Consider the following 25,051-nt stretch of genomic DNA (forward strand, 5'->3'; position numbering starts at 1 on the left):
TGATTTCGGGTTTAAAATGCATTGTAACGCGCGTTACTGAGATTTGTCAGTCAGGAATTTCAAAACAAAAACAAAAAAACACATTTTTAATGTGTGTGTGTGTGTGTTTTTTGTTTGTTTTGTTTTTTTTGTTTGTTAGCCTATAGCAGTCTTTTTTAAGGGTAGCCTACTCAAAGGTACAGTCACCAAAAATATGTTGTTCCATCTGTGTGATGACAGAAAGAACAAAGACTAGTAGTACTAGTAGTAGGCCTACTCCCTCCCTCCGTTGCGTCATTCAGTAGAGGGAGGGGGGGTTGCTCCTTTAAAGCCAATACTACAAACTGAACTGAGACCAGAGGAAGCGATGAGGGACTCGATGTCAATCAGCAGAGACCAGGACCCGGGTTACTGTGGACTACAGCGGCGGACTACTGACGGAGTTTAACACTAAAAGCGGAGACGTGAACAACGAGCGGAAACGTATCGTGGGTTTGAGAAAGAAATGAGCCCCCAACATTAGAAAGCGGATATTCACAATCCGAGGAGCGAGGAGGCGCAGGGACAACACACCGATTACATGTCTTCTTCTCTGCTGCTGACATAACGGTCCACTGAGACACAGTTACAGTCGGGAAGATGCAGCGGTGGCTGCTGGTCCTCACCGTGATCTCGGTGTCAGTCCGCGGACTCCCCACGCACTTCAGGGGGAATTCAGCCAGAGACACGGAGACCGCAGCGGCTCCTACTGAGGTAAAAACCGTTCTGTCCTGTCCTGCAGGATTAAACGGCTGCAGGACTGTGACATGCATATTTGAAACGCATTCTTATTTTACACTATAGCCTACACGAAAGTATTCTTGCATATTTAATATCGACAAATTGTGTTACTTATATCAATTTCAGTTTCAAAACATTTTACATCAGAAGTAGGGATGGGACATAAAGGATTTTTAAATAACGAATGCAATAAAAACGGGATAATCGTGACTTTTAAAGCTGTTCTTGCTCACTAACATGGCAGAAACATAAGGGATTAGGCTAACGGATTTTTTTCTTCATTTTAGTTATACACAATATCCCTAATTTACAAAAATATGTGAAATATGTAATTTTTTATGGTTATTTGGATTAAATCTTGAATCACAGTTATTTTGGATTAGGATTATTAGTGTCACATTTTTCAGAACCAGAGGTTGCTGCCATGTGAAGATGCCCCAACATCAACTGGAGGTTCAGCAGTTACTTGCATTGGCCCACTCCATTTGCTCTGATGGACACTGCTACGGTTCTGCAGCAACACAGGAGCTGAGCTGTATGGTGGTTGTGAAGGACTGCTAAAACACATTTTGCATTTCCACTTCGTTTAGTGATAAGGTCATGAAATAGTCCACTGGTTTCGTGTTCAGGGACACACATTTTCATGTCTCTCAGCACTAGAACTATGTCAATTGGATGTTTATTATGATCCTTTTTCATGGTGGCCACATGAATTAAACACATGTGGCTATGCAACATCCAGAGCTTGTGACGTGTGTGATGTTGTATTGTCAGTTATAATACAACGTATTAATAATGAGAGAGACTACTTATGGTTGGGTGGTGGGCAGGTGGATGGGTCGAACAACACAGGAATTTAACGACCACACGGACACCGCATGTCCAAAATCGTTGTTGTGAAGTGAAGCATTGGTACCCTTTTTTGTTACGAAAACCTAATGCTAAACTTGGTTTTGTTGTCTAAACCAGAGGTCTTCAATGGTTTTAAGGCCAAGGACCCCTTGGCTTACATATCCTATAAAATTGTGTTGCTTATTAAACCGGGCAAATAATAATCTCTAGTGCAGCCTATACTACCATTTATAAAAGTATGTTGTAATGATGTATATAATGCTAAGCCATTAAAATAATAATTTTGACAGATTCATATATTTAAAAAACATTTGAATTCTATATTGGCATTTCTACATCACAATTTCACCTCATAACAATGAACAAATAGGAATATTTATAATTGCTTATTATAGGTTGTATTCATGTTAATGTATTTTTGTACATTTTTGAAGAAAAAATAGGTAATTTCTGGGACCCCCTGCAGTAACTCTGCAGATCCCCTAGGGGTCACAGACCCCCTGTTGAAGATATCTGGGCTAAACCTACCTTTGGTTGTGTTTGCTAAACCAAGTCTTTGTTTTGTTGACTAAACCTAATGTTGGTTTTGTTGTCTAAACTAACAGTTTTGTTGCCTAGATGTAATGTTTTTTTGTTGTTGTTGTTTTTTGCCGAAACCTGACTAAGAGGTTTTGCTGACTAATCCTAACTAACAGAGTTTGTTGTTGAAATTTAACTAAGAAGAAAGTAATGTGGATCAGGCACAAACGATACTTCTAACTGAAGTACATTAGTTTGCAAGTCATGCTGAGCAACACAAAAACATTTAGAATTTGTACATACAAATCGACTTTGTGACCATTTGACTGTTGTTAACTGCAGTGAAACTGTAGTGGAAGTGCTAATGCTGCAGCTGTACCCTGCATGTAGTCGCCAGGTGAAGTAACCTTCACATTAACATGCTCAGACAGAGACTCTCAGTCAAGTCTTATGAATGGACAAATGGCTGGCTGGGTTTTGGACCGCAGTTGGTGAAGAGGTGAAAGAACATTTGTGAGCAGCATTTTAATCTAAAAATCAGCAGTGCCCTCCATCAGTTGAGTTACATGATAACAGCTGTTAACTGACTCTTCCTGCTTTTTACTCACTTTTGTAAGTTAGTTCTGCCTTGTCAAGGCTGCAAAGTGAAATGCAACTTTTGGCAACATAAATAGGAAATACATAAATCAGATATTGTTTATCCCTACAGTGTTTCCCCTCCAATGTTATAGGAATGGTGGTGCACAGAGTAAATAAAAATGTAAACACAAATATACATTGACTGCCTGCTGCACCAAAGCCGACTGGGCCAATATGCCATCATAAGAGGGTACCACCGGGCCTGGAAAAAATTCTAAAGGAAACACTGCACTAGATCATCTGTGACCCTTGGTGCAGGACCTAGTCTGGCCTGGTCTGCACAGTGCACAATTAACTTTTTTTTTATTTTATGTTTTTCAACAGCAATTTTGTATTTTGTGGGCGGAGCCAAACTGCTGTCAGAAAGTGACAGTTTTGTAGTCGCGTTGTCACATGTGAGTGCCAAAATCACAAAAAAATATAGATCATCTGGATGTCTGGTTTTCCAGCAGAAGATGGGCTGTCTGACATTAATAAGCTTACTGTTATCAATGGGTTTCCTTAACCATACTTATTTTAAAGATCCAACTAAATAGACTAAGTTACAGTGGACGGACATCTTCTAAAGTTGGTGCAAAATCAGTAGACCTATCGTCCTCAGTCATTACATCGTAAAACCAATGATATGAAGTGTCCCAAGTCTTTGCAAAGTTTGTGCTCAGTCATAGTTAAAATTAAATGGCATATCACAGAAAGATTATTACCGTATGATGCTTTTATAACCTTAGCTAGTTAAACTGTTTACATGCTACCTCTGCCAAAATGATAATGTTGCTAAGATTTATCAGCTGTGTTTACCTTTACTAAATAGCCTGAGCATGTAACTATTTTATGGTTATTTACTACATCATTGATGTATCATTGTGTGTGATAAACAGGAGAAAACTGATATGAAGCTGCAGAGACCAGAATTCCAGATGATTTCATCAATCCAGTTCTCTTTGTAGTCTGTCTGTAGTCCTATTCCGACATCCTATGACACAATACGTTAGATAGATGGATAGATAGATTGATTGATTGATTGATTTTCCTGGCGTCATTTTCCCTCTGGTCTCACAGCTCCACTCCTGTCTTCCTTCTGTCTGACTTCTGTGTTGTTATTCAAGCGAGCACTTGGGTTCATGTTGCTCACAGGGAGCCTTGACGCCTGATTTAGTCCAACGTTGCAATATCAATTTCCTATTTTACACACAACGACTTTACTCAATCAGTAAGGAGTAACCAGTTTCCTCCTGTAAGAGGAATGTGAACAGGGTGATATTGAGTGTTGTTTGCAGGGGTCACTCACATTCATGGAACAATTACATGAAGGTGCTACTGCTTTAATAATAATAATCCTGAATAGACAATCGTCACTCTCCAGTCCCTTTAAAGAGGCACGCTGAAGCAGATGCCACATGTTGTGGATGGCGTCAAATTCTTGAGCCAGTTCAAGTTTAAGTTGTGTGCTTTATTGTAGAATGGGCTGTGTGAGATGGACAGCTCTCAAATGTCGTGCACCCAAGATGAGGTAAAGATGAAACTGTATATCACAATCTATGTATCAGAATATATATGCTTCACATGACGATTGTGTGAATGGATTCGTTGCCTCTGTGGTTTTAATGAGGGAATATGCTGGGGCTCTCACTGGACAATGTTGTGCTTAAATAAGGCGGTCACACACGTAGAGAGGCTTCTAGTAATTTTGGAAAAATATCTACAGTAGTCAACGGCCAGAGATTAATTTTGATTTGATCCCATTTGAAGTTTTAAAAAGGTATCTAACAAATGCTATTTTTTGTTATTTTAGACAACCGTGTGTATTGTTGTGTCCAAGTGTTATAATTTTTCAGCCATGGTATTGAAAGATGCGCAAAGTAAGTGTGCTGTCACCCCATCCCAATGAAAACGCCATAAGTGCATACATGCATGAACATGCATGTATGCAACACACTTAAGGACTGAGGGTTTGAAAATATGATCACCTTATGTCTGTCAAACTTACTTAGCGTGTCAAAAGTGAGAAGATTGCTAATCTACAGCCCTGCTGTGTGTAGGCAAAGCACAGCTAAGGCTCAAGAAATGTCATTAGGATTCATTCTGTAGAACCATGGATGTACCAGATGCCATTACCAATTAGAGATGGGACCAGGCAGAAACTCAGAAAAGTAAAGCCAATCTGAAGTGCCTTACATCTGCATTCTCTCTATTGGCCATCCGGGGGCAACTCCTCTGGTTTCAGATTGCATGGAAGTCTATGAAAAAATGGCCCTACTCCACACCTGACTCATTATCTCTCAACATTCAAAAAATGAGTTTATGGTTTGATTCCTTTGTAACCAGAGAAGGAAAGTGGCGGCGGTACTTTTGCAAGCTTACCGGGCTGGCAGTCCGGTGGCAAACTTGGCGGTATGGCCGGCGACCGGAATTTGGACAGAACGCAGAGCGGCAATTTATTATAAAAGGACTGGTCCAGTTCTGCTCACACCCTGGATCTCAAGTGAGGTCCCACCGCTGATCTGTAATAAGTCTGTAGCCTCAGTGTGTCCCACCCCCTATAAGCGGGTTGAAAACATGAGGAACTAGTGTTGTAGTATTACCCCCTCTAACCAAAGTGATGACGCAAATTGAGCATCATCGGAGGCTAAAAGGGGATCCAAGAGAGAGCTTGTGGGACCACACAGAATAGTGGGACACAATTTTATGCATTTTAAGCATTATAGAGCAGTTCCGGTTTGACATAATAATAATAATAAACTTTATTTGTATAGACCTTTTCGAAACAGGATTACAAAGTGCTTCACAGAACAGAATAAAACATACTTAAAAAATTACACACAAAAAACATTGTAAGCGAGTACAATAAGTTCTAACAAAAACATAAAATAGAGCAAACGGAAGACAGCAATGTGTTAAAATAATAAAACTACTACAAGAAAGTTTTAACAGAAAAATGTATTTTGAGAAGAGACTTAAAAGATGATACTCATTTAGCTTGTAGCTGATTTAGCTCAAGCAGGGAGTTTTACAACTGAGGGGCCTGTACACCAAAAGCCCGGTCACCTTTGGTGACAAGGCGTGATTTGGGAACAACCAGGAGACCCCTACCCGAGGATCTCAGGCTACACTCAGGCTCATAGGGGACTAAATATAACTTGGAGCCAGATCATGCAGAAATTTAAAAGATCTTAAAATCAACTCTAAAAACTACAGGCAATCAGTGAAGAGAGGCAAGGACAGGAGTAATATGGTCTCGTCTCCTAGAATTAGTTAAAAGCCTAGCAGCAGTTTTTTGTACAGCTGGAGGCGGCATGTGGCTTTCTGACTCAGCCCAGTATACGGAGTAATAATAATCTAAACGTGAGTAAATAAAAGCCTGGATAACCTTTTCAAGGTCTGTACAAGATACGAAGGACCTGATTTTAGCGATATTCCTCAACTGGAAAAAACACGATTGAACAACACTCGTATTTGGCCATTAAAATAGAGATTAGGGTCAAAAATCACCCCCAGATTAGGGGCAGTAGATTTAACATTGGTGAACAGGCCACCAAGATTAGACTGCATGGAGCTGATAGCATTGGGGGGGCACTTTATGTCAGCTAGGCACGACATGACACCGGTCAAATTACCTATCTCCCCATGCTTAAGTCGGACATAGAGCTGGGTGTCGTCCGCATAACATTGGCACTGGACATTGTGTTTACAAATGATATCCCCCAAAGGAGGCATGTAAATTGAAAAGAGCTGAGAGGTGAAACAATCCCGAGCCATCTAACGGATGTCAACATGCTTTTTCAGACAGCTGATTAAGATATTATGGTCCTCTGTGTCAAAGTTTGAGGTGAGGTCAAGGAGAGGCATGTGTCTGCTGCAAGTAGTAAGTTATTGTTAACCTTGACGAGGGAAGTCTCAGTGCTGTGTAGAGAGTGGAAACAAGTCTGATAACTTAATTTCATTGTAATTCATAACAGAAATCCCCCGAGTGGATATAGTTTTTTCTAAAAATATTGGAGATGGGTCTAAATTACTTAAAACAGAGGGATTGAGGGATGGCTTCTTAAAGGAGTTTAAAGGAAAACACCACCGCATTTCCATACTGAACTATGTTCTGCTCTGATCTTAGACGAGGTGATACATACCTCCCTCTCCTCTGTGCGTGCACTCAATGGCTCTTGAGCGCACTCCGCGCAGCGCTAATTTGCTAGCATGTAGCTTGTCCTTAGGATCCAAAGGGGGGTGAAGTTAGAAGCGACCAAGCACTTCCACGTTGTCCCTATTTAAATACGGTTACGTGAGTAGTTACACGACCCAAGTTTGGTTACACAAAATGAAACATGCCAATTTTTCTAAGCGGATAACAAGGATAACTATATAGTATGGCGGAATAACAACTGGAAGCACTTCGACGTCGGCGCAGTAATATCATCACTCAAAACATGACGGGACTATATACCTTCTGCTTGTTTTCACAACCCTGTACGATGCACGTTATAACCATGATGTTTGATTGTTCACAAACTATCTTACTACAACCTGATGCTTCCTCAACTGTGCACAAACTACTACAGGTAGTGCAGGCGACGGCGTGCAGGTCACATAGGTTCTATTGACGGAAGTAAGAGGGGGAGCGGAGTGATGATATTACTGCGCCGACCGCTTAGAACAATTGGCATGTTTCATTTTGTGTAACCAAACTTTGGTCGTGTAACTACTCACGTAACCGTATTTAAATAGGGACAACGTGGAAGTGCTTGGTTGCTTCTAACTTCACCCCCCTTTGGATCCTAAGGAATATACTGGGACAAGCTACATGCTAGCAAATTAGCGCTGCGCGGAGTGCGCGCAAGAGCCATTGAGTGCACGCACAGAGGAGAGGGAGGTATGTATCACCTCGTCTAAGATCAGAGCAGAACATAGTTCAGTATGGAAATGCGGTGGTGTTTTCCTTTAAACAATGGCATTTTTGGAAGATAAAATAACCATAAATGATCCCTGTCTGTTTCCCCCCTCAAGTTGACAGCAGAGCCGAGTCATGGCAACAGTCATCAGACACTTGAGGAGCTCCAGCAGGAGAACCTGCTGCAGACACTTCCCTCTGGTCCATCTGACCCAAGGTCCAGACAACGCTGGTCCCAGCACCATCACCAGGGTATCCTCCCACCTGAACCTGAGGTGGACCCTGAGCTCTTCATCCTGGACCTGAGGAACTTCCCAGAGCTGGCTAATTCAGACATGGGCTCAGAGAACCCCGACATCCAGGTAGGCAGGAAGTTAAACTGTTTGACAAATGTATGTTTGAAAGTAGGTCACTTTTCTCATTGAATGAGGGGTTCACATTACCAGTGACATGCAGGTGTTCCATATTAAACCAGTGATCACATAGGTGCGGGTGTGACCGAATCCTCCTCCATCACTTTTGACTCTCAACAGCATGTATCTCCCTTTCGCTGCATTCATCCCATGCAGCTGGTTTGAGTCAGCAGAGCGTCTTAGGTTACCATATGCAGGACGTTAACAGTGGGGTGCTGCAACTTCTCCATTAACCCCAGACATCTACACATGGTTTGGAGAAATAAAAGGAAAAAGGGAAAAAAGTTAAAATATAAAACATATGAGAACTGAATATACAAGGTCAAAATGTCCTTCAAGTGTTTCTGAAGCCAAGACCTGGTGGAGGTGGACTTTTACGAAAAGTGAGGAAAAGAGTGGAGCTATGGCTGTGCGATAAAACGTTAGTGTTATCGCAATTGAACTTTTCCTCGATAGAAAGACGGGTCGATACAATTTCAATATAAATCATTCCTTCCATGTTTTGACAGACAAGACATACAAAAAAGCTCGAAAGATGAGGACACTGTTGAAAAGACAGGTCCGAGGAATATGCTAGTGAAAAAAAACACGATGAAAAGCAACAGCCTTGATTTTCTCCTTAATTTACATTTGAAAGCTGCTTGAATTTGTACTGAGTACTGTATGTTTTTGTCTATTTATGTGTTTTTTCCCAAATATTTAAAATAGTTGGAATCTATACAAAGGAAAACTAACCTTGTCATATATTCACATCTCACTTAGGAGTAAAAGGGAACATTTAAGCTTGACAGAAATTAATTTCAAAAAGTTATTAATATTGTGAATAAATCAACTGATAGGGAAAAATTATCACAATAAGATTTTTTTCCATATCGCCCAGCCCTATGTGCAGCTGCTTTACAGACGTGATGATGTGACTTTGATGTGGAATTCAACAAAGTGAGATGCACATAACATCCTGAATATCTCAAGTACAATATATATTATTTATAAAGAACCATTTAATGCTGAACTTTATGATTCCAAGTTTGTTTCGTGATTCATTAAGTTGTCTGCAATGAAAGAGGCCAAGTTTCAAAATAAAACAAGAAACACATAATAAGAATGAATCAGAAGATCTCAAATCCAGAACACAAAATCCTCTAATGTTCTAAGGACGCAATACAGTCCAAATGGTAAAATAAATAAATGGCCTCATTTTTATAGCGCTTTTGTCTAAAGCGCTTTACAGTTATGACTGACATTCACCCATTCACACACACATTCACGCACGCAGGGCGACAGCCAGCTCGTCAGGAGCAATTAGGGTGAGGTGTCTTGCTAAGGGACACCAGGCACTCAGCTAGGAGGAGCCGGGGATCGAACCGGCAATCTTGCGGTTACCAGCCAACCCGCTCTACCTCCTGAGCTAAACCCCCCAAAGTCCACAAATGCAATACATTCCCCCCAAAAATGTGTGACAGAATGAACAACCAATGTTAGTAATTGTGTTAGTAATGGTGATGAAATATCTATCCATCCATCGTCTACCGCTTATCCTGTATTCAGGGTCGCGGGGGGGCTGGAGCCGATCCCAGCTGTCATTGGGTGAAGGCAGGACAGGTCGCCAATCCATCACAGAGCCGACATGTAGAGACAGAGAGCCATTCACGCTCACATTCACACTTTAGAGGGCAATTTAGAGTCCTCAATGAACCTATCCCCATCCTGCATGTCTTTGGACTGTGGGAGAACCCGGAGAGAACCCACACATACACGGGGAGAACATGCAAACTCCACACAGAAGGAACCCGAACCTCACCCAGGAATCAAACCCGCTGTGAGGCAACAGTGCTACCCACTACACCACCGTGCAGCCCCTCTGCCAAAGGTTGTGCAACCAAATATTAAGGAGGGGTGCCTTTATTATTGTCCATGTCTTTTTCTGTTTCTTTTTGGAAATTACAACATGTAAGTTGAAACATGATAATCATTTTTGTGACATTAATTTGGACATCCAATTCAAAAAATCTGATCATATGATTTTGGTCCATTTCCATTTATTTATGAAAATATTGTACAGGTTATGCAAAAAATGAAAGGGTGCCAATAATGGTGACCAGGACTATAGATAATGGCGTCGTCCACTCCAATGCCAGACCGGTAGGCAAACTGAAGTTGGTCCATCGACGAGCTCACTGGAGGACCAAGGTGGGAGAGTCCGACACAGGTGATCAGCAAATGACCTGAGGAGCCTTGGACTGATGCCATCTGGTCCCGCTGCCTTCCTCAGTTCCCCCTGTACCTGGCTGGTGGTGAGAGTAAGGCCCCATCCACATGGAAACGTTTTTTGTGTGTAAACAAACAAGTCCTGTGCGTTACGGCCGGCCATCCACATGGTTGTACAGACGAGCAGAATATCTGCTACAAGCACGGCGGCCGCCGTTGTTGTTGTTACGAGACGTCGCGGGGGAAGAAGTCAGACTCGAGGGTCGAGGGGCGGGCCGATGACGTCATTGTCTTCGTTTTCGCCGTCTACATGAAAACGAACACGAAACAGAGGGGTGTCGTTTTTTTCTTTTTCACCCTGAGAGCTGGTTTCAAAAAAGTGCGTTTTCAGGCAGCGAATACGCCGGATCCATGTGGATGGCAGGCCTCAAAAAACGTCTTTGTATGTGTTGTGGAGTCGGGGGCAGGGGAGGGGTGAGGCAGAGAGGTGACGATGGCCTCGACTGTGTGGGGGAAGGGGCAAATGACTTATCAAATTTGTTGAAGAAAAAGTTCAAGTCATTCACTCACTGCAGGTCCCTCACAGGCTTGGAAGTGGGCCCTTTATACCCAGAGATGGTATTCAGGTTCCTCCAGACTCCCCTGACGTCGTTGTTTTGCAGCTGGTCCTCCATCTTCGTCCTATAGCTGCTCTTTCCCTCTATGATCTTCTTCCTCATCTACTGCTGCACAATCCTCAGTTCCTCTCTGTCTCCTGACTTAAAAGCCCTCTTCTTCTCCTTCAGGAGGACCTGATCTCCACACAGAAGTTTATGTAGTCAGTGATGATGTGTGTGAGGCTATCAATGTTCTCCCAGTGATAATCAACCAGTACATCCCACATAGTTGTCTTATGAGTGTCATATGTTACAGAGCGTCGTTACAGAGTCGTATCTCAGGGCGCACTATTTTTCTGCAGAGGTGTTGTGGTATATGATTCATCTGTAATATATACCGTAAAATAAAAACTGAAACATTTTATTCCCTGGAGAAGAAAACAATGCATTGACTGTATATCACACACAAACATACAGTCGAGACTCATAAGATATTCTATTCATATAATGTGACTAGTTCAGGAATAATATACATGTTTACTCTGTTATTCAGGTTGGTCTCTGTCCTGAGCTTTGTCTTTATAAACAGTTGCTATTGGGAAAGCAAGTTTTGTTGAGTCCTGTGAGTGTATGTGTGTATACACATGTTTATAGCGAGAAACAGATATAATCAGAAGTGAACCTGCCATCAGTTAATCTTTCCATCAGGCCCTTCCCCCAGTGCACAACAACCCTCTTTCATAAAAGAAGGTTCAATCTGATGTTAAAATACAGCAGTGACATCACTCCCCTCATCAAGTCTGAGAGCTTGTACCAACCTGTAAAGTTTTATATAACATAACTATTTGTAGAACAGTTCTTTTAAATGCATGTTTATTTTATTGATACATGTAAAATGTAGTCATTTAATTAAAATATGTGATATGTAACATTTTAGATGAACTCTATGCTGAGATGGGTGATTCCATGAAAAGAAAATGTTATTGCATCTATACACAAACAAGAAGTTACTGTCCCTCTGTGTGTGTTGTTATCAGAGCTTCTCCTCACCCTGTTGACATAGCCGACTGACCATGTGCCTTTTAGTTACCGTCCCTCTGCTCTCACACAGATACATACAGGGTACAGCTGACCACACCGTCCCAACCAGCAGCATTGTCATGGCATTGCCAAGCACTGTTGCTGTTTGCTCTGTTAACGTGTTGTACCGTTAGCTGGAAGAGTCGCTATGTTGTGGCAACTGAATTTAAAACTTTTAAGGCTATGCTGCATTTTCACTCTGGCTGCACATTATTATCAGTTATCAATCTGATGAGTTAGCGGTAGAAGACAAGCACAGCTGGTGAGATTCTGTGCATTCACTCGCTTATATCTGGAATCACATCAGGCTCAAGTGTGGCTCATCCGCTGTTAATGTCTTGCAAGAAAAGGAAAGGGAACACTATGCATTGTGCTTGACGTTATTACTGTTGGCTGCTGGTCACAGCTGTCAACTTTGGGCCACTGAGGCAAGTTCGTGAATATACTGGTGTTTTTAGGACATTGTACTAAAAAATGATAATTTAGTCAAATCGTTTGGGATTGTTTGGATAAGCCGTCCGTCTGTCAATCCATTAATCCATCCATTCATGTTCCTCCTCTTACCAGGGGCTGGGTTTACGGGTGCAGCAGGCTTGGGTGGGTGTTACAGACGTCCCTCTCTCCAGCAATGCTTTCCAACTAATCCTGGGAGACCCTGGAGTGTTCCCAGGCCAGAAGAGATATAATGTATAGTATCTTCAATACTCTTTCCAGTTGGACTTGCCTGGAAAATCTCTAAAGGGCGGAAGGAAGATCCTGATCACATGTTGAACAACTTCAACTGGCTCCTTTTGACATGAAGGAGCAGCGGATCTACTCTATGTTCCCTCTGGGTGTCTGAGCTCCTCAACCTTTTGCTAAGGCTGAGCCCAGCCTCTATACAAAGGAAAATTCTAAGTAATTTGGATTAATTCAAAATAATTTTTGCCGCTTGTATCTGCAATTTAATTCTTTCAGTCAATACCCAAAGCTTTTGACCATGGTTGAGGGTCTGAATGTAGATGGTAAATCGAGAGCTTAGCTTTTTGGGTCAGCTCCCACACACAGTCCACAACAGTCCGGGACAAGGCCATCAACACTACTGACACCACACCACATCGCATGTCCATGTCAAGTTCCATTTTACCCTCACTGGTGAGACCTAGATATACCTCAACTTCCTTGCTCGGATCAGTGAATCACTCCTAACCAGGGGCCTGTTGCACACAACTAGGATAAGGGATTAAGCCGGGATATCTTGGTTATCCTGGTTCAACTTATCCGTGATCCGGTTGCACAAAAGCTGGATAGGGGGCAGTTGGATATGTTATGGTGTAAGTTACCATGGAGATTTATTCTGTGGAGTTAGCCTGCTCCAGACCAGGCTAAATTTCAGGATCTATTTAATCTCATCCCTTATCTCAGTCAGCAGTCACCACAAACGGAAACCAATAGCTATTCCACTGCCCACTACACATTGTTATCACATATAGACCCACTGTCATTATTAAAACATTTGTGATCATTATTTTCAATCATTTTGGATAAATTACGATTTTAGATGATGTTGCTATCATTAGGTAATTTACATTTTCCCATAGACTATAAGGCTATATATAAAATGATGGAATATTAGAGCCACAGAGAAAAAATAAAAATTCACAGACTTCAAGAATAAAGTCATACATTTACGAGAATGAAGTCATAATATTGTAACCCGTGGGTAAGTATTAAAGTACATTTTGATGACATTCTTAGCAAAAAAACTGCATTTTGTTCTCATATTATTCCTTCAGTGAATGTATATGATCTTTCGTTAGCTAGGTTTAGAGTTAAGGTTAGGTAAATACCACGTAGGAGGAGCCAGCGATCGAACCGGCAATCTTGCAGTTGCCAGTCAACCCGCTCTACCTCCTGAGCTAAGCCCCCAGAGGGATATGGTCAAGTTTAGGTCTAGATTTACGTCTGATGCTCTCTAATAACCAGCATAACATGACCACGGCTCTGTGTAATACGTAGGACAGTATACGAAAATATCGTGCTTTACTTTTCGTACTTTTTAGTACGAAAGCTGAGTGAGAGCAGCCTGACCTCCTGGTATGCCTCCATGAGGATTTCTGCCTCTGGCGGGGAAAAGTATGCCGCTCTATTTGCCATGGTGAATCAGTGAATCTGTGATCGGCCGCGGGGTCTATTTGAGGGAGCCATGAGCACGCACCTATCCAGGATTGGTTTCACCTGGCTTGATGAATCCGTGTCTGCTCATCCTGGCTTGGGGCCTGTACTACGAAGCAGGATTTGTGCTTAGCGAGGTAACTTAAGCGTTAACTCTGGGTTTTCCGTCCTACGACGCTGGTTCACTTCTTACCGGGGTAGATCGCCATGGTAACTTACGCTGTGGAGCTAACCTGCTCCGGAGCAGGTTATGTTCCTGATAAGAGATCAACGTGGAGAAACACACCGCCGACTGACCAATCAGCTGTCTTGGTGCGCGGATAAAAAAAAAAAAAAAAGAAGCTCGGTGGATCGTGAGAAGGTCTCGTAGGAGAACTATAGAGTGTACAGAGACCGGCAAAACCCTTTTGTCTGTGTCTGACAATGTTTTATATGAGAGATACAGATTCTCATCGGAGGGAAAGATTTTTCTTTGTCAGCGTACAGCCTACTTACCACTTTGAATTATGTTTTTATATTTATTTGATTTGCTCCCAAGTCCGTTTTACACCAGCTTTACACCAGGGATTGCAGCTGAAAGAATGAGGCTGATATTGTCATAAACCACATTATAAGAATACATCCAACCAACAAATTCATTATTTTAAAGTTATGTGTTCGGCCTTTTATTGCTGAAGGACATCATAAGATTTAAAGGGACTAAAGAAAGAGTGACGACATGATTTAAAAGACGGCCGCAGGGCGGATTAGAACCTGGGCCACTGCAAGGAGCCTCGTAACATGGGGCGGTAACTCTACCACTGAGCTATCAGCGAAGTTACTGTTGTACTCAAATCAGTCAGATCTACTAGTGCCCTTATTATGGGGCAGTCATATTATACTACTACTAATACTATTAGTTGAGGTCACACGAAGCTGGTTATCAACTCGTTAACTCAACCCAGGGTTTACCTGTCCAGCTACGAGCGCGTGCACATGAAAGAGGCGGCGTTTGCAGCATTTGACCAATCGCATACATGGATCAGTCTACGGCAGCGGAGCGGCGTATTTCACGTACGAGGAGCGAACCATAATCTTACAGAAATACGAAAAAGTTAAACATATAATGCAGGCAAAAGGCAACAGTTTCATCTGCCAAATGCAGGAAGGACAGCTGGCAAAAACTCGCCGACTGTGTGAATGCGGAAGTCGTATTAATAGTATTAGTAGTAGTATAATATGACTGCCCCATCATAAGGACACTAGTAGATCTGACTGATTTGATGACAACAGTAACTTAGCTGATAGCATAGTGGTAGTGTTGACGCCCCATGTACCGAGGCTTCCTGCAGCGGCCCTGGGTTCGAATCCGCCCTGTGGTCCTCTTCTAAATCATGTCGTCACTCTTTCTTTAGTCCCTTTAACTCTTATGATGTCCTTCAGCAATAAAAGGTTGAACACATAACTTTAAAATAATGAATTTGTTGCTTGGATGTATTCTTATAACGTGGTTTATGACAATATCAGCCTCATTCTTTCAGCTGCAATCCCGGCGGTGTAAAACGGACTTGGGAGCAAATCAAATAAATATAAAAACATAATTCAAAGTGGTAAGTAGGCTGTACGCTGACAAAGAAAAGTCTTTCCCTCCGATGAGAATCTGTATCTCTCATAAAAAACATCGTCAGGGACAGAAAAAGGGTTTTGCCGGTCTCTGTACACAGTTCTCCTACGAGACCCTCTCACGATCCACCGAGCTTCTTTTTTTTTTTTTTATCCGCGCACCAAGACAGCTGATTGGTCAGTCGGCGGTGTGTTTCTCCACGTTGATCTCTTATCAGGAACATAACCTGCTCCGGAGCAGGTTAGCTCCACAGCGTAAGTTACCATGGCGATCTACCCCGGTAAGAAGTGAACCAGCGTCGTAGGACGGAAAACCCAGAGTTAACGCTTAAGTTACCTCGCTAAGCACAAATCCTGCTTCGTAGTACAGGCCCCAGGCCCTTGGTCTTTCTGCAACCAATTAAGCCTGGACACTCTTGTATTGGATCGATTGAGCTCAGCTCAGTCACTTATCCTGGATGTCTTAATCCTAGTTTTGTGCAACGGGTCCCAGGAGTGCAAAATCATTGCATGAATTAACCATATGGTGTTATTTTGTGGCTATTTCAGGTGACCATCGAGGTGGAAGACAACACACAGACGAAGACGGAGGTGGAGATGGACCTGGTAAAGGAAGGTCAGCGTAATGACTGGTCAGTGTCATCCTCAGAATGGGCCAACAGCCACAAGAAGCTGTTCTGGCCTCTTTTCTGGGAGTACCCAGAGCAGTTAGAGAATGGGCTGGAGAGAGCCAGTTTGGATGAGCATACTGAGGACTACAACTATGACCCAGAGGATCCTGTTCTGAGTGGAGTGGGGGGAGAACGGGGGGGTCACTGGAACAAAGACTGGGATGCAAACGAGAACTATGGTAAGAAACACTGAAAACATTCAGGTAGCAGCTAAACCAAATATATAGTTTATACACTGGATATAGTCAAATATAAATAAACTTTTATTTAAGCTCTACACGGATGAACTAAACAAAAGAAAACTGGTTGCAAGTATCTCATTGGCTCATGTAATCCTGCTGATGACGTGGAGAGAGAAATCTTTGTTTGTATACACATTTAACTGAAAATCTCCAGGATATAAACAGTATATAGAACCATTTGGCTTCACCAGAAATACCCTGGGATCCTGCACACTGTTTCTGTCTCCAACTGACTGAGCTTACAATTGTCTGATAACACACACACTCACACTCTCTCCCTGACTGACTTCTCCCTCAACTACACAAATGCCAACTGGCCGCACTTCCTGCCTGACCATTAGCATGCATGACTTTCCCCAAAAGTATGCAATATTCAGTCGCAGTGCATTATTACCTTCTATATCTTTGAGGCGAGGCTCAACTTACTGGCATGTTTTTATGGAGCCAAAAGATCAGGTCAGGTCAGGTCAGAAAGACCGATATACTTTTCTCTTCTTTTTATAGGGCACTGATGATTTCCTATTCGCGTGATCTAGCAATGTTATTTTGAGCTTCTTATTAAACACAGTCTCAGCAGTTTTTTGTTGTTTTGTTTGTGATGCTCAGCACAACGTTGGCAAAAAAAGCAAACCCAACGTTAGGTTTAGGCAACAACAAAAAACATTAGTTTAGACAATGAAACCTCTTAGGTTCCAACAAGAAAACCAGCGTTTCCATTAGACAACAAAACCTCTTAGTTAGGTTTAAAAGGCAAAACCAATTTTAGGTCAACAAAATCAAGGCTGGGTTTAGGCAACAAAACCAAAGTTAGGTCTAGACAACAAAACCAACGTTAGCTAACTTTTATATTGATATTGTTTTGGTGCCAAGAGATACAAATAATATAGACCATTCAGACAACAAAGATTTAATTTTTATGCTATTTAACGACCTGTCATGAAACTGTGTTGTCTTATTGCAAAAATGAACAAATGGAAGGAAGTATGCATTAAGTCTCTGGATTAAGCTCTAGTTTTTGATACAATGTTGGCACTTGACTGAAGAGTTTTGTTAGCATGTAGACATCATCACTCTCACTGCAAGAAGACATGAGTCCTGCTGACTCCCCTTGCATGCACCCCTCAGTCTGATGAAGTCCTCCCCTCCAAACGGAGGACCACGTCTCTGAGTTCCCACGCTGTCGTGAGCTGGCTCTTTTCAGCCGCTCCTTAATTGCCTAACACAGATACACCAGCTGGGCGAGGAATTCACAACCACACTTCAAAGCCTGTTCCTCATATATTACTCCAGAGTTGGCTTTTTTCCCGTCCGCACTGTCATCCATCTTTTCTCTTCGTGTTTTCCAGAGTATGAGGAGGAGTGGAGCGGCTGGGCTCCCTGCAGCATCACCTGTGGACACGGCACCCAAAAACGCACCCGTTCCTGTGGCTATGCATGCACGGCAACTGAGTCACGTACATGTGACCTGCAGCACTGTGCTGGTAAGAGGCAGCAACTCTGTGATGAGGCCGGATTGTAAAACTTGTGTTGTTACCCACAGTTATTTTGTCTGTGGCATGGCGGATGGATTTTAAAATGCACAGTTTCCACATGTAACAATTCGGGTGAGTATGCTCTTGACAGACTGTGTGGCATATTTAAACTAACGGACAGCTACAGGCAGCACAATAGAGGTGACGGGGCTCTGTACTTATATAACGCACTATTATAGAACTCTGGGTGATCACAAAGGATACAATAATTTTTTCCCTCATTTTCTGATTCAGCAACGTCAGGACGACAGAAGGAGAATCTCAACGAAGTGTTACAAATGTATAGCATCTTTTGACGGGCCACCTTGTCTTGCAATACACTGGAGGAAACCTTGAATGCATGTTAAAAATTCATCTTAACTTTCCAAATGTTTCATGAGGAAGGACATACAGTCCTGGTCACCATTATAGGCACCGTTTAATTTTTAGCATAACTTGTATAATATCTTAATAAATAAATGGAAATGGACCAAAATCATATGATCAGAATTTTTAATTGAATGTCCAAAGTAATGTAACAAAAAATATTATTATGTTTTAACTTACAAGTTGTAATTTCCAAAAGGAAACTGAAAAAGACCCTTCTTAATATTTGGTTGCACTCCCTTTGGCAGCGACGACTGCCTCCAAATGTTTCTTGTAGCCATCTATAAGCTTCTTGCACTTCTCAGCTTGGATTTTCTTCCACTCTTCCTTTGCAATTTCTTCAAGCTCTTGAACATTTGCAGGATTCCTTGCCCCAATGGCAGATTTCAGCTTGTGCCATAGATTTTTGATGCGATTCGGATCAGGACTCATTGCTGGCCAGTTTAAAACAGTCCACTTTTCCTTTTCAACCATTCCTGTGTTCTTTTGGATGTGTGCTTTGGGTCTTTAACTTGCTGGAGAACCCATTGGGGTAATAGCAGGAGCAGATTTGGTTATCAACAGCTAATTATTAATGTCAATATGATTATCGATATTAATAGTTATATTTAATATATTATCATGATATAATCATGAATAAACGGGGCACCACCCTGGGATCAGGGAAAAGATAACCTAAAACTGTATTCAGTCTCAATAAAAAGGTTTATACTCACATGCCAATCATTGTGATCATTGGCATAAAAGTATAAAAACAATCGAACAATTAAAAAGGCGTGAAATTCGAGCACTAACCTTCACAACTTGCTGTTATCCAGTGACATATACACAACAAGCACAAGAGACCGCTAGTTATAATATAATAAGATTTATTAAAATCAGTAATAATGATCACAATCAATAACACTGCAATTAACAAAGCCTTATTACCTAACTACCTAACACACAAAGCTAAGCTAAACAAGGAAGAGACACGAGTGGAGTGCGTGTGTGGGTGTGTGTGTGTGTGTGTGCGTGCGTGCGTGCTTGTGTGTGTGTGTGTGCGTGTGTGTAGAGAGAGAGAGAGAGAGATATGGCCACCAGATGGAGCTATTCCTCACAGCGTTCAGGGGCGGAGCCACTGACGTCAGATGGAGTAGCGAGAGAGGGGGAGAGAGAGAGAGAGAGAGAGAGAGAGAGAGAGAGAGAGATGGCCGGGTGCAGCCACCAGATGGAGCTATTCCTCAGCGTCTGGAGACGGAAACAGCTGGCGGAGGATACGTGTGGGGGCGGTGAATGTGTGTGCGTGTGTGTGTTAGCGTGACACAAACAAAGAGAGGGGGAGAATGCGCGCGCAATATTCTAGGGCTCAGGAGGCGTGTTACTATCACACGGGAGCTCGTGAATGAACTGGCGTTCGTTCAGCGGGACCCCGGTCTTTTAACTGATAGAAGACGCTTACTGAGCTCGCGAATATGGCTGAGGTTAGTCAAAACACCGTTACAGAAATCAACCCAGCGGCGTGGGTACACAATCAGTCTTCGAATACAACAATACAGAAAGCCACGGCCTCGGCGGTCCGTGAACAAAACTTAAAACACGTTTACAAGAACAGGGGGAGCCGCGCGGTCGCGGCGGTCTCCTCAGGATCCAAAATGATAAACAAAAAGAAAAATAAAGCTAGTAGAGAAAAAGAGAGGGAAAACAGTCTGCTGCTCGTCCAGCGAGCTTGGGGGAAAAGACTGCGGCCTAGGACAAAGGAAAATGCTGCAGACGTAACGTTCACCTCCTATTGTAACACGTGTTATGGTGGAGAGAGAAAGTCCTTAAGGCAGCGTCGGTTTATATAGCTCACGGCTGCTCCCGGGGACCCCCCTGGGGTACCTGTGGCTGTCAGCCAATAGGGCACCAGTTGTGTGACGTTGCACTTCGCACCTCAGTGAAACTAAAATGGTGGTTGTAGTTTTTTATCTCCTTTGTTCCTTTGTCCTGACCGCATGTGGAGGCTTTTGTAGGCCGCATTGTGTAGTCCTAATGGTGAGGTCCCAACAAAAGAAACCTGGTTGGAATTGAAATCATCACCACTACTAAGCTTGTTTACATAATATTTTGGTAAATTCTGATCTATAGAGGAGCGGATGGAAAAATTAATGGATGTGTTATTGATTATTACAGCCCATAAAGAGTTCATAAATAGTAACTGATTGTTTTGGGTTGCACTCAAACAAATTGCTCCCAAATTGAAACAATCAACTGGATATTAACACAAATAAAACATTTAAAATAATCTCTGCTCATTCTGCTTGAAGACGTTAATTTTGAGCCATCCACTTCCATGGCATCCTTTGAAAATAATTTGTGATACGTAAAGAGCCAATGTAATCCATCCATCCATTGTCTACCGCTTATCCTGTATTCAGGGTCTCGGGGGGGGGGGGGGGCTGGAGCCGATCCCAGCTGTCATTGGGCGAAGGCAAAGTACACCCTGGACAGGTCGCCAGTCCATCGCAGGGCCAACATGTAGAGACAGACCATTCATGCTCACATTCACACCTACGTGCAATTTAGAATCATCGATTAACCTATCCCCATCCTGCATGTCTTTGGACTGTGCGGAGGAAGCTGGAGAACCCGGAGAGAACCCACACAGAAGGAACCCGGGCCCGACCTGGGAATCGAACCCAGGACCCTCTTGCTGTGAGGGGACAGTGCTGCCCACCAACATAATCATAATGCACATGCACATTTGGTATCCACAGACTAATATCAAAACAAAAAAACAGCAGCAGACATTGTTTAATTGTATTGTAGTATTGCTATTTTTTTCAAAAATGTGTGTTAATGTTTGACAAGTCTTCTACCTTCTGTCTTGTAGACACAGCGACTTCAGTGACTGAACTGACACCCATCCAGATGACCAACAGCACAGTCTCCCTGGACACAAGTATGTAATGAGTTTGTGGCTGCTTGTAGTAGTCAACATGACATCCAGCCAAATACCCCCTCGGAAGCATTTTTACACTGCATGAAAAGTGGGATTTTCGTCAGTTAGCGGCCCTGTAAATTGCCGTGGAAGTTCAGGTTTACGACTGCAAACGGCAATTTGCAGGAAACACCGAAAACTGACGTAAATTGCCGGGAATTGAAATGATGCTGGGACGTGTCTGGGACGTGTCTGTTCCCTGCAAGCTCCAAACTTCTATTGGCTTTCCATAAAAATGTCTGTCCGGATGGGGATGAAGCCAGGAAACTTGCGCAATAACATGTTTAAATGCAGTACCTTTTGACACAACATTAACAACTATAAACTGCTTTATAATGGCTGGTCGTAGTTCTGCTAGAGGGTCAAGGATGGGTTCATAGATCATAGACCTCGGCTGTGTTACAAATGCCATACTAACGTCCTACTCATACTTAATTGTGACGTAAATTTGAGTACGTAGTGCGTTCACATACAATAGTATGTGAATTTGTGTACGCGAGAAATGCCCGGATGTATACTGCATTGGCAAGAATTTCTGAGTATACAGCGGACCTTGCTAAATCTACTCAACTTCCCAAAATGCATTGCGGCTCGTCTGACTTCACAAGTTTTGGATAATGGCGGACGACTGCGGTGATTCTGGCGACAGCCCGACACAAACCGCGTACACATGTAAGTATACTGTAACATGACTTTTATGTTTCCAGCTGACTTTTAAATCGTATTGATAATGAACGTTACTTTATTGTTGTTGGCATTGTACGTTAACGTTACGAATCGAAGGTCCTGCCAGCCGGCTAGCCTACTGACGGTAATTTACCATAGGGGTTAGCGAGCGCAAGCGAAGCGGAAAATGTGCCGTTTTTACCGACGTTAACTAATAATATAGTGCTTATGTTAAACCGTGGTTATATATTTACTAACGGTGATTAATAACGCCGTGCACCGTTGTCCGTTAAAGGGACGGATGCGCCTCATTCAGTGGGGGGAACGATGAGGAGACGTTCACCGGCAGGAGGGATGCTGCTCTGAGAGGCTTCACTTAAGAAAATGTGGTTTAAATGTTATAATTCTTATATCCAGGACTGCTGGAGACTCTCAGGATGATTGCGGTAAGAATATGTTCGGTGACTGCTAGCTAAGCTAAAATTAGCGAAGCAAGCCCAAGCTAAAAGTAGCTTAAAAGCTAATAGTCCAAGCTAAAAGTAGCATAGTAGCCTTGTAAAAGAACAAGAGAGAGGAACCCGTGTAACGATAAGTTGCTTTGTTAAGTGTATGTTGTTGGTCTTTTACAGGAAGCAGTACGCCGTCTTCACAACTCGGAGACGAATTGTAGGCGCTACGAACCGGAGCAAGGGTACGATTTAAAGAATATGCTTTCATTCTGCTGTATAAGGAAATAGATGCGTTAACAGTAGATACCGATCTTAACTGTTCATTTTGTTTTCACAGACGAACCTCGCCTCATAACGAAGCTGTGACCTCTTACTTGCTCGGAGCTTTGTCCGCAAGTCCGGATTTCTATGACGCTGATAGTGACGCCATTGTGTGTAAGTAACTTTTACTGTTTTCTTCTTCCTTGTTTTAATTTTACTGTGACTTAAGTTTTCTTATTCATACCACTCATTTAATTGTTTTCCAGCTGCCTGTAAGACATTCTATGAAACGGTACGCAGGAGCTTCAGACACACACAGCCTGATCTTGCATCGCAGGCGGAAGCTGTGAAGAGGTCAGCTCGGAGTCGTTCCAGGAGAAAGAGGGTAAGACTTATTAGATTTATTAGATCCGTTTTTGGTCAATGTGACCAAACCTACCTAAACCTATTTTTCAGGTGCATTAATAGATGTGTTGTGTCCATGCGCAGTGCATCGCGCAGTACTGATTGTCTTTATTGATTGTTTTACAGCTGCTGGAAGCGAGACGGAGTGTGCTTGCTGGCGATGAGGTGGACCGTTGGAAGTGCGCCACCACAGACATGATGTCTGATGAGGAGGATGGCGTCGTTGGCGGGGTGTCTGGATGGATTGTGCGACCTCCATCCTCTCGTAGCCAGGAGCTCACCGAGCTCTGTGCGACTCTACAGTCGCGATTAGAGAAGACTCCCAAGTACAGGGCCACGCACCGCAGGCGGCTGTAAAATTGACCAAATTCGGACAGAATGTCGCCAGTTCATTTGTTTGTTGTGTGGGCAAATTTGTACAGTTGTGTGTTGTGTTGTCAATAAAGCTCTTTCTTTGAATACTTCCTCCTGGCAATTTTTCCTTTCCTCAATAAATTCATTCATATTTATATTTATAAATATATAAATAAATAAAAATAAATATGTGTGTGTATATATATATATGTATAAATATACACATATATATACATATGTGACCAATAGTAACACATCTGCCAACGGGGGTGGGGTTTACATTTATAATGACTCATCAGGTTGACCAATAGTGACAGATCTGCCAACGCGGGTTGGCTTTACATTTATAATGACCAGATCTGCCAACCAATCACGAGCGATTATACTTGTTTAAAACTAGTGGTTTCATCCAATCCAGAGTGAGGATATTCAAGCCATCTCTGGCCAGGCGCGGTTTCGCTGCTAAATTGTCGTTAACTCCTGAAAATAAGGGAGATTTCCGGGCGTTTACAGGGACGAAAATCCGACTTTTCATGCAGTGTTACCGATGGTCTGCATTGGTCAAGATAGCCGCTATCAGCTGAATGGCTTAGTACTAGCGCTATGGTACAGAGGGTATATCTCGTAAATTACCCCACTAATAATGCATGGAATGTTACCAAACTTCTGCAGTAGTACACATAGTGTCTGTACTCACAAAATGAGGCATTTGAAAGTTTGTAAGTACACCAGGAGTTTATTTAAATGAACACTTGCCTGATAGCTTCTATCCTCGGCTACTAACGCTAACTAACGCTACCGCAGCGTAGACGCTACTTCCGTGTTTACCCAGCCGATGCCGTGACGCGAGTTTCACGCGAGAGTATGAAAACGCTAAATGATTATAAATGCTTGTATTATCAGGTCAACACTTGTCAACAGTTGTTGACCTGATAATACAAGCATTTATAAAAATGTGTTGACCTGATAATACAAGCATTTATAATCATTTAGCGTTTTCATACTCTCGCGTGAAACATGCGTCACGGCATCGGCTGGGTAAACACGGAAGTAGCATCTACGCTGCGGTAGCATAGCAGCCGAGGATAGAAGCTATCAGGCAAGTGTTTTTTTAAATAAACTCCTGGTGTACTTACAAACTTTCAAATGCCTCGTTTTGTGAGTCCAGACCCTATGTGTACTACTGCAGAAGTTTGGTAACATTCCATGCATTATTAGTGGGGTAATTTACGAGATATACTCTATGTACTATAGTGCTAGTACTAAGCCATTCGGCTGATAGCGGCTATCTTGACCAATGCTGACCATCGCTAAAAATGCTTCCGTGGGGGTATTTGGCTGGATGTCATGGTGGAAATGACCTAGGGTGCATTTCACTCCGAACCATCACTTTAATACATGTCCTTTATTAATCAGGAAATTGAGCGATATATACAGTA

General features: G+C 42.5%; 1 protein-coding gene across 1 annotated transcript in view; it reads left to right on the top strand.

The window, feature by feature from the left end:
- The first annotated feature begins 350 nt into the window (after positions 1–350).
- Positions 351–25,051, top strand: part of ism2a (isthmin 2a) — a 28,776-nt gene continuing 4,075 nt past the window's right edge. The window contains exons 1-5 of the mRNA XM_084014050.1: positions 351–732; positions 7,768–8,013; positions 16,254–16,554; positions 17,964–18,098; positions 21,370–21,438. Of these exons, the coding sequence (XP_083870176.1) occupies positions 619–732; positions 7,768–8,013; positions 16,254–16,554; positions 17,964–18,098; positions 21,370–21,438 (865 nt within the window). The 5' untranslated portion in view covers positions 351–618. The remainder of the gene's footprint in view (positions 733–7,767; positions 8,014–16,253; positions 16,555–17,963; positions 18,099–21,369; positions 21,439–25,051) is intronic.

Source organism: Eutrigla gurnardus, assembly GCF_963514095.1.
Source record: "Eutrigla gurnardus genome assembly, chromosome: 7".
Taxonomy (NCBI): Eukaryota; Metazoa; Chordata; class Actinopteri; order Perciformes; family Triglidae; genus Eutrigla; species Eutrigla gurnardus.